Source organism: Schistocerca americana, chromosome 3 (genome assembly GCF_021461395.2).
Source record: "Schistocerca americana isolate TAMUIC-IGC-003095 chromosome 3, iqSchAmer2.1, whole genome shotgun sequence".
NCBI lineage: Eukaryota > Metazoa > Arthropoda > Insecta > Orthoptera > Acrididae > Schistocerca > Schistocerca americana.
In genome coordinates this window covers 562,447,835-562,459,318 of record NC_060121.1, presented here as the reverse complement: position 1 = coordinate 562,459,318, position 11,484 = coordinate 562,447,835, and the positions used below count along the sequence as shown (strand labels likewise).

General features: G+C 37.4%; 1 protein-coding gene across 1 annotated transcript in view; it reads left to right on the top strand.

Annotated features, from left to right (window-relative positions):
• Positions 1-270: 270 nt before the first annotated feature.
• Positions 271-11,484, top strand: part of LOC124606749 (disks large-associated protein 5-like) — a 168,092-nt gene continuing 156,878 nt past the window's right edge. Inside the window, exon 1 of the mRNA XM_047138795.1 lies at positions 271-546. Within this exon, the coding sequence (XP_046994751.1) occupies positions 375-546 (172 nt within the window). The 5' untranslated portion in view covers positions 271-374. The remainder of the gene's footprint in view (positions 547-11,484) is intronic.

Here is an 11,484-nt window from a genome sequence, read left to right as displayed (position 1 = left end):
ATGACAATGAGTCACATGCTTTAAAGAAATCGGTCACGAAAGAGTCTAAAATACAGAGGAAGCAATTCAAAGAATTAAGACTTAATGTCTGTCCATTGTAGACATCATATTAAAAATAAATTTCAGTGTTCAGTCATTTTGTGCACAAATTTATTTGTAGTTAAATGCGACGCGACCTGAACACAGGCTGCTGTACTTTTAGGACTTTGTAGTGATGTTTACAAAATCAGAGGTAACTTTGTTGTCGATATTTTACAGTTGGTACCCTATGCCATACGAGTGAAGATGTTATCCATGGCTGAAAATATAAAGGGCGCGAAAGTTTAGATAGAAAGTCGTTTTTGAGGTTTGACATAGTGCTCTGTATTTCGAAGATGAGTAATAAATTCAGAATTGAGCAGAAACAGCCGAACATAACAAGTGTAAAACATAGACGTGAACTTACAGCAGCGCTTATGCAGACGGAGCGTAGAAACAAACGGGATAATATTTTTAATAAGCAGAGACTGGCTGGTAGTGAAGAAGAAACAGAATCAACGGAAAGGCGTAAGTATGTTCCGGTTTTCTTGTGTTTACCCGTCGACGAAATTTCAAACCATTTTTTTTTTTTTTTTTTTTCAGTTTGTTGCGCATTATGTATTTACAGAAACGGTGACTAGTGCTGCAGTAATAGTGAACATTACCTAAATGTTAGAAATATAAGTAACTTGTGAATGCAATAAATCCTTATTTCTGCTTCAAGAGGATTTTGGTAGTTGATGAGATATAATACACTTTTCTAACCATAGCTAACTTATGACGTATTTTGGCCCTTCATAAAAATCATCACAAATAATTGCCTCCATTACACAATATACCGTAACACTGATAGTGTTCCGCCAAGCCGTGCCTCAATTAAAATCGTATATATTTTTTCGTAACTGGTCTAGTATTTTGCTGCCGAGTTTGAAATCGACGTATCCTGCCCAAATAGTCAGTAAATTGGTCATTTCTTTCTTACAGTGCCAGTGTATTTGATTGATTGTTAACAAATGAGTACACCCATTACCACCCAGTGCCATATGAGGCTTTGGGAAAATTGGCTAAATCTTTCACCGGGGTTTTTGTTCATCTTGTCCCATCTTGATTAGAGATATTTTGCCCAGAATTGTACCCCTGTTTTCCAAAGTAGTATCTGTGTTAGCACCAAATTTAAGAAAAAAAATGCTATTCTGTTCCAGATTTTGACCATGTGTATTATTGTCCTGAGGATTATCATAAATGCTGAGTTACTTCTGTCCTATAAGAGGTAGGGCATTAGTGAAGTCACAATGTCAACATTGTACTTAGTTCCATTCCAATCGTGTACCAAGTGAGGTGGCGACTCCAGACTTAAAGTACTGGACGTTCGTAGTCGAGAGGACCAGTGTTTATTCCCTGTCCACCCACCTTGACTTGTCTTACATAGCTTCTCCTTGTCGCTAAGGGCACTGTTAGTATGATTCCTTTGTTTAGGCCTTGGCTGACTTCCTGTCCTATTCTCACCTTATTCTATGTTGTTAATGTTTTATGTTTGTGTGAATCACGTAAAACTTGCTCCACAAATATTGCAGAAATGGGAAGTGCTGTTGTTATGCAGTTTTCACATAAGGGGTTGGAAGTCAGGGGCTGATATAGTTAGCAATAAACAGATTGTATTAGTACTTAGAAAGCATATTTTCTGTCCAAAAATCCGCTTTTTCAAATGGAACAATGTCATTTGACGTTAACAAAATAAAAGTGGGGTAAATTAGAATGTCTGTGGTGCTTGTTATAGGATTCTATTGAGTGTTGTTTGGTATATCTTATTTTGAAAAGTTACCAAACCAGATACTTGTACAATACCTGGGTCAATCCAAATGAAGTGGTAGGCCTACAATAAAAATTAAGGTGGTTGCTTGACCATATTTATGTATTATGTGATTGCCTTATAATTGAAGTTTAGGTTAGGTTAAACAGTTCTTTTTTTTTAAATTTACCTTTCACCTTTACTGAATGGCAGCCATTTTCGTTTGTAAGCACGCGACAATGTTTAAATTTAGAGACGTTAGCAAAACTATGAATATCTCAGCATTGGGTTAAGTTACAACATTGCAGTTGACATGACTGTTTTTAGAAAAGTGTCCTCTACAACATTGTCTATTACACAAAATACCCTAAATTCAAAAATGACCTCCAAGTTTGGTTTTCAAATTTTTCAAAAATTTACTTTTTGCTCTCAAAAATAACAAGCAAGGAGTGATTCATGAGAGTATATTTTTTTCCTGTTGTTACACATCGTACACTACTAGCCTCATATAGTGCAAGAACACTTACAAATGTTTCTTTAAATTTTATGAATTTTTGAAATTTGAAAATTTGCATTTTTTGTGAAGTTTGGTGTTAGTTATCTCAGGTGGGACTGAATATAAAAATGATTTTTGCACAGTTTTTACACCTGTATAATAGCAATGTACTGTAAAAATTTCAACATTGAACGAAGATATGAATTTTAAAAAATGAAGAAATGATTCACATTACTCTACAACTGATCTTATGGCTGTTGCCTATTCATGTGTGATATTGGCAGGATATAAAAAATTATTTTTGAGCTAAGGTACTGAATTATATACAGAAAATGTAATCATCACTGAAATTAACATTTATATTATTTTGACATAGGCTACTTAAAATAAATATTTTCAATTAACAACCTTCGAGACACGACTGTTCCTAAACCTGGTGGTGAATGTTAAGGACACTTATTTCTTCAGACAGCATCTGTGATGTAGAAAAAGATATCCCAGTAGCTATGGTAAGTTAAAGCACTGTTTCCTTAAAACATTTGTCACTAGTAGATTTCTTGAATGATGTTCTTGGGCCAGTAAGATGATAAAAAATGCACAAAAACATCATTGTTTTCCAAACTACTTCTTTCAACCTCTGCAAGCTACCAATGTCTGTCATACGCACATACCACTGTATCATTCAGTGTTAAAGACAGAGGTGTAATTTTACTGCCACAATGATCCTCATAAATTTCGGTTTCTGACGTTACATAGCATCGAACTAAGTTTTCTGCCATACCAAACAGTTTGTGGAAATGCCTTGTCCTTGTATTGCTGTACAGTTTTCAAATCTAGTTTGGAGTGTTGTTTGCATATGCAGAACCACTTCTTCTTTCTTGATCAGAAAATAGGTAATCCCTTTAATATTATCCTTTCAAAAGACATACATGTCCTGTACTGTGAGTATTTGGTCTTTGTAGGCAGGCTTTACTTACTTCGTGTTTTGTCAGACCTCCTATCCCATCACATGCATCTTTACAATGACAAGATGCAAAAAAGTGCCATTCAGTCTCCAACCCAAAGTCTACCTTGTGGTTGCTCAGATTTGAAAAATTCTTTTTGTTCTTATACTGACTACCACTTCCATCTGGAAAGTATATCAGCTTCTCAAACTTGGAAAATTTTCTTTTATGTAATATATTCCATACTTTTGTAACACATGTACAATCAAAGTGCTGTGCTCCAAGAAGTCACTTAGAATGCAAATTGAAGAACTGCAAACTTCGTCTTTCTCATTTTTAAAGTAGAGAATAAATGGATCAACTGTTGCCTGGTCATTGACTCAGTGGTACTCTTGTAATGCATCCTGAATCACATGTGTAAAATTTTCGGCAAAATCAGCTGGCACTATGTATTCGGTTTCATAAAGTTGTCCTTTTTTGTCCTTCAAAAACTTACTTTGGATTTTAGAAATATAGTAGTGACATTGAGTTTTTGTATGTTATCAATTACGGATTCCAAGTACTCTTCCTGAGATTCAACCACTGTTATCATTTCTGCCCTGTCAGTTGTGACCCACTGTTTGAAGGTAATACTGTATGGCATTTCCTCATCATATTCGTGAAACAATTCAACAATGGTTTGCTTACCAGGGCATTTATTACACAAACCCATCCTGCAGTCATAACTGTTAGTGTCACAGACCATTAAATGTAGTAACTGTTTGTAGCTAAGATCACTGAGTTTTGCACCCGCAATCATCAGTTTGACATTTTGATGATATTAACACATACATATGGAGTGTGTTCCTTAGGATCCAGCCAAAATACACCACTGTGGGCAGAGGTCACAAAATTCTGACCTTCCAATTTTGCATTCAGGATGAGAATTTTTGAAAGCTACATAATTTAAATTTGACGGCACTAGTCATTTCTGCTTTGTTACTTTAACTTCATCTATAACAATTCTTTTGCTGTCTTTGCAACCTGGGCACATTCTGCTGTTTTCATCATCTTCAAAAAACTGCTGGATCTTTTTAATTGTTTCATCACTTATACCTACTCCATTCTTCTTTCCTAAAACTGGAAGAATGCCTTGCTCTTTCACTAATTTTTGGGTTAGTTTGACCAAACAATAAGAAATGTTGAATTCATGAACTATTTTTTTTCTCTTGACCATGAGTCAGGGAGCAAACTAAAAATTTTAACTTTTTCCTCTTTAGATGTCGCTGAACATTTAATTTTTAATTTCTCTATTAAGCTCAAAGATTTAGCGTCTGATGATGCTGGTGGTAGGTTTTCTTATTCTTTAGAAATTATGTTGGTATCTGTATTATTAAAGCACGATTCCAAGTCCCTTCTAATTTTGTCTGAAATTTGTTGTACATTATTTTCAATGGCTGCTTTTCTTTTTCTGCTACTTAATTTTATTATTTTAGAAGCGGGAGATACATCTAACTTAGAACAAGCAAAATCCAATATGCTAACAGCTTCCTCATTAGGAATATAAATGTCATTAACAAGGTTACGTGATTCTGGTTCTGGATTCACAACAAATATTTTTGAGTAAACATTTGGGCACAGGGAATTTCCAGGAATCACATTATGTTTCACTTGGGAAGCTGTTTCACTCTCACATAACAAGGACAAATGTTTAAGTTTTATTTCCCTCAAACCTTTAGTAATAGGCTTTTTATGAACTTTAAGTGGGTCACAGCACTTTCTTCCAAAAATGTGGTTGTACTTCAGGATATATTACTTCTCATGATACTCACACACTGATGTTACAGAAGAACTTACTCGAAATTTAAACAAAGTTTGTCTAACTTCATCAAAGTCATTGACATTTTTCAAGTTTCTTGAAACTGAACTGTAAACTGTTTTGTGACATACTTTGCTTGCTATCTGTCCAACAGACACTGTTCATCCATGTTATTGCACTCCAGTTACTCTGAAAATTAATTAAGAGTTACACACAGAACAAAGCATGTAACACATTCTACACTCTCGATGAAGTATGTACATCCATTCTAACAGAGGTTTCAGAACAGACTGACAACAATGCCACACCCAGTAGTAATGTACTTCTTTATTGACAATAAACGTAAATGGGCATTTTTATTACCATAGAACAAAAGCAAAAGCTCCTCTTGTTTAATTTTTCATTATTAAAAATAAATAAATGAATATTGGTTGGTAGTGTTAACGAAATATGTCACAATTAAATTTTGTTACAGTGAAACAATAAACCATATAAACAGGCAACAGCCATAAGATCAGTTGTAGAGTAATGTGAATTATCTCCTCATTTTCAAAAATTCATATCTTTGTTCACAGTCAGATATCAGTGTTGAAATTTTTACAGTACATTGCTATCTTATAGGCGTAAATACTGTGTAAAAATCATATTTTCAAATTTCAAAAATTAATAAAAAATTAAGGGAACATTCGTAAGTGTTCATGCTCTATATGAGGCTAGTAGTGTATGATATCTAACTATAGGAAAAAATACTCTCATAAATCACTCCTTGTTTGTTATTTTTGGGCCTAAAAAAAGTGGATTTTTGAAAAATTTGGATACCCAACTGGGAGGTCATTTTGACTGGTTATTTTTTAATTTAGAGTATTTTGTTTAATAGACAATGTTGTAGAGGACACTTCTCTAAAGAACAATCGTGTCAATTGCAATGATGCAACTTACCCAGTGCAGAGATATTCTAATTTTCGCTAATGTCTCCAGACTGAAAAATCGTCGTGCGCCTACAAATAAAAATGGGCACCATCCAGTAAAGGCACAAGATATGGATTGACCTGCCTGTGGCAGCACGCACCGAAGACCGACTTAACTTCATATAGTAGTTATGTGGAATCTGACCAGTAACGAGACAACTGACCATCACAAGTTGTGTTCAAAATTACCTCTGGCAGTGGTAATACGTCCTTCCAGTCCATTATGGAATGGCTGATGCACACATGCTTGCATTTCATGGATGTGACAGAGCAGACTGCAGTAATATGTCAATGCGTATTATCAGGTGTAGTTGGTACATACTTGTAGACATTGTTTTTCAGCTTTCCCCACAGAAAAAAAGGCTACAGACATCAAATCTTGTCAGTGAGATGACCAAGGTACATGTCCTGTGCGTCCAGTGCAATGATTTTGAGAGTTTGTGAAAACATGCTGTAGTACTTCATGTGCTATAAACTGAACAACCATCATGTTGGTACCATAGGTTCCTCCTAGTCTGCAGAAGAATATCCTCTAGCAAGGTGGTCTGTTTAGAGGCTACGATACTTGTGCACACGCAGTGTTCTATCTATGAGAAATGAGGTTATGAGCTGGTGGTCCTTTATCCCACACCACACGTTTACACTCCATGGATGCCGATGTTCCATGGGATTGTCAATAAACCAATAGTGCATGTTTTGGTGGTTTACCTGGCCATGACTGGTAAACATGACTTCATCACTAAACAAGATACATCTGGAATATCCAGTCTTAATATCCATGTACTAAAGTTGGCACAGCTCTCGTAATAGTTTCTATGTAGCTCTTGATGGAGAGGGGTGTGGTAGTGATGGAACTTATGTCAATGGAGAAGGTGTTAGACCCTTGCTTGACTTGTGCCACTTCTTCGTGTGATTTAGCGGAAGCTAACATGCGGATCAACTGCAACAGCAGCAAAATCATTAATTTACCATTCTTCTGTCTTACTTCTTTCCTTCTGTCATGTTGCCTAGGTGTTACACTACATCCTTCATGTAACTTGTTGAAGAGGCCGACAAAAAAAATGAGAGGGTACAAAACGAACAAACAAACCCCCTGGACTAACATTGCTATGGGCAGAGTATTTCTGCCACGAGGTGTATATAGCCCAACTCATTGCTAGTTCAGTGCCGCCTTTAAGTACCTGGCTTGTTCTGTTCATCTGCAGTAATTGTTTATGCTAGTGCTGTTCCATTTTTTACAATGGCAAGTTTAAGTGAACAATGTGCAGTCATGAAATTTTTTTCTGTTCTGTAAAGATGCTGCTGAAACGGTTTGAGTGTTGAAAACAGCTTACCAAGATGATGCTGAGGAAAACCTCAAGTGTAAGAGTGGTTTTCTCGATTTAAAAATGGCAACATGTTGATTAATGCAAACCTCATTCTGGATGTCCATTAACTGCTCAAATCAATGAAAATATTGGAAAAATTAGAGAGGTTGTGCTCACAAATGTTCTATTTGGAAGTTCCATAGGGCACAGTTAAGTTATCCTTGTCACCAGTTATAGCAAGTGGAATCGGACATGACCCAGAGACTCTGGGGCCGAAAACATTGCTGTTGTCTTTCTGTGGTTTTTGGCAAATCACCATCGGTGATGAACGAACAGCACAGACAGCATGACAGAATGACAAGGGTAAACTAAATCGAGAGCCTAGATGTAGCAATATCAAGAACCAAGCAATGCTGAGTACAAAGAACGATATGAAGCACAGTCAGAACATGACCGAGATTCAGGAGCCAGCGTTGCTAGGTCTGTAGCATGGTCGCCAGTGCCAATAGGCTGGTGTGTGGGGTGTAGCCCGCACCTACTGCTGAGACAGCAGCAGCAGCAGTGCTTGGAAATAATAGGAAAGCCTGCCTCCTGGTGGCTGTTGCCTAGGTCCATGTAGTCTGGTGTGTATTTGAACTCAACAGGATGTTTTTCCCTCGTGAAACTGACAATTTGGGAACAAGTGAAAATATTTTGTTTGCAAGTCAAATCTTCGGCATCTGTAAGGGAATATTACTCTTACATGATTGAAAGTAATATAATCGCTGACACCAACAGTATTTAGTAGCAGGCTAAGCAAACAATTAGTTGGTGAGCCATGGATGACCTTGTAGGTCAACAGTTCTCGCTATTTAGCGGCACACAGCATTAGCAAATAGGATTATTTTGGAAAAATTTTGTGTGATGGAAAGCTGTTTGCTATTAATAAATGGTGTTTAATTCAATTTAATTTCATAGTGGAAGAAACCTTACTCATTGTAGTCAGTATTTAACAACGGCCAAAGTTCGCTAGATAGGAGAAGGAATGTAATTAGGGTAATCATTAGGGGGAATAATCATCTCAGTATGTATCAATGCCTATATCATTGCACATGGTGTTAATGTTACACAGTTTATGGAATTAGCAAATTGAAAATTGATAAGACATGTTTTCCATCATTAACAATATCGCTACCAAGTTGCTCTGTGTTAGCCATTTTAATATAATTCACTATAATCACTATTTGTTACGACTATGGGCCATACATACTCTAAAAGTTCTTTTGCAAATTCATAATTGTTAATATAGTTGAGTTTCTTTCCTAGTCACTCATAAACAACACTGAATTCAGTTCTACATGAAGTGTCACTATTACAAATAGTAATAACACTCACTGTGTTGACTTCTGGGATTCATCACCATGTGTGATGTTAATGTTATAAACTAGACATGACTGCATTAAAGAGGCAGTTAATTTGATAGAAAATGAACACTATAATGCTCAGAAACAAGATAATTACAGGAGCGGTAAACTGATACATTCAAGAGAAAGAAAGGATCGCAGTCAACTGTCAAGGTGGAGAATGGAAAAAGGGTGTTCCTACAGACTAGTAATTCTAATTTCGCGGCTAGGCTGCTATAAAGATTTGTAGATATCCTGACTGTTAAACAGCACTTTCACTGACCACACACAACATTACAGCACTACCCTTTGTGGTAGAACACCTCTTGGTGTGGATGCAGACATGTTACACCAAAAGGAAAATACATATGTGGAGCAGGAACTAATTGGCAGTTATTGTGCCAACAATACGAGCCACAAACGGGCTTCGCTGTATTATGTTACTTCCCATACTGAAAAGTTCAGGCTCTATTGTACCTTATTTAGATTCTCTGGGAACTCGGTGAGTACAGGCAGGGTGCAACCAAGGTAAACTAGACGTTCTTGAGCTGTGGACTGGTCAGCAGCAGAGTGCTCTATTGCTATAGACAATAGATATGCTTCAATGACAGTCATAGGACATGTTGGTGGGATCTTTGTTTGATTATCCAAATCATGAAGGTAGTACAAATTTCTATAACTAGAACTTTGTATTTCCTAGTTCTCCTGTATGTCAATGGATTAATGGCTGTTAAGCTAAACCGTCATTAGTGTGCAACCTCTGAGGAACCTGCTGCACTTCGGTTGAAAAGGCTCGCTCAGAGAGGTGGTGCTTCTAATGTGAAGTTGTTGCTCCCATGTACTGCACCGATGCTTACAGTGTGAAACAATGAATAGGAATATAAATGTTGTCGTTGTTGTTGTTGTTTTCAGTATTAAAACTGGTACAATGCTACTCTATTCTTTATAAGCCTCTTCATCTTCAAATAACTACTGAAACTTACATCCTTTTGAATTTACTTACTATATTCCTCTCTTTGTCTCCCTCCACAGTTTTTAACCCCCTGCCCCTCCACCACTTGATGTCTCTGAATGTGGTCTATCGACCTATCCATCTGCTAGTCAGGTTGTGTCACACAATTTGTTTATTATCCATGTTTCACTTCCGTAAACAGCTCCACTCCATTGGCATACTTTCAGAAAAGACTTCCCAGCACTTACATCTATATTCAGTGTTAACAAATTTCTCTTCAAAAACGCTTTTCTTGCCATTGCCCACCTACATCTTATATCGTCTCTCTTTCGGCTATCATCAGTTATTTTGCTGCCCAAATAGCAACACTCGGCTACTACTTTAAGTGTCTCGTTTCCTAATATAATTCCCTCAGCATCACCTGATTTAGTTAGACTAAATTCCATTCTCCTTGTTCTGCTCCCTGGACTTTAATTCCTGTTCCAAATTTTTCTTTGGTTTCCTTTGCGGCTTGCTTAATGAACAGATTGAATAATGTGAGGAATATTCTACAACCCTGTCTTGCTCCCTTCTCAACCAGTGGTTCCCTTCCATGTACCTTGACTCTGGCAGCTGCTGCCTACTTTCTGTGCAGTAAATGTAGACTGGCTGGCAATGACATGAAAAGCATTTCTGAAGAAGAGAAATTAATTAACATTGAATACAGATTTAAATAAGCGAGATGTAGATAGCCTTTTACTCCCTCCATTAAGAAAACCTTTCTCTTAAGATAAGTCGTAGGGTCGCTTTTCTCTGGAATCCGAACTGATCTTCCCTGAGGTTGGCTTCTATCAGCTTTTTCCATTCTTCTTGTTCTTCTGTAAAGAATTTGTGTTAGTATTTTCAGCCATGACCTATTAAACTGATATTTCAGTAACATACATATGCTTTCTGTGAAATTGGAATGATTACATTTTTCTTGAAATTTGAGGCTATTTCACCTGTCTCTTATAACTTGCACCCCATATGGGAGAGTTCTGTTATAGCTGCCTCTCCCAAGGCTATCAGTAACTCCGAAGGAATGTCATCTACTCCCAGGGCCCTGTTTCGGTTTAGGTCTTTCAACACATGTTCTTCTCGCTGTATTGTATTCCATTTCATAATATTTACCTCAAGTACATCTCCCCCTTGTAGACCCTCTATATACACACATCAAAAAGAGTTTTACATCACCTTCGTTCCGAGAGTTCAGGAACCTGTACAGAACATGAAAACCACACATTGCATGTTGTACCACCATACATCGAGACCCTCAGAGGTTGTGGTCCAAATTGCTGTACACACCAGTACCTCTAATACCCAGTAGCACATCCTCTTGCATTGATTGGTGCATGTATTCCTCGTGGCATACTGCCATTCATCAAGACACTGCTGGTCCAGATTGTCTCACTCGTCAACGGTGATTTGGCGTAGATCCCTCAGATCACATTGTCTATAAACAGCCTTCAGGTCACATTGTCCATAAACAGCCCTTTTCAATCTACCCCAGGCATGTTTGATAAGGTTCATGTCTGGAGAACATGCTGGCCACTCGAGTCGAGCAATGTCGTTATCCTGAAGGAAGTCATTCACAAGATAAGTACGATGGAGGTGCGAATTGTCGTCCATGAAGACAAATGCCTTGCCAATATTCTGCCGATATTGTTGCACTATCGGTCGGAGGATGACATTCTCGTATCGTAAAGCCGTTACGGCACCTTCCATGACCACCAGCAGCGCACGTCATCCCCACATAATGGCAACCCAAAACAGCAGGGAACCTCCACTTTGCTGCACTCGCTGGACTGTGTG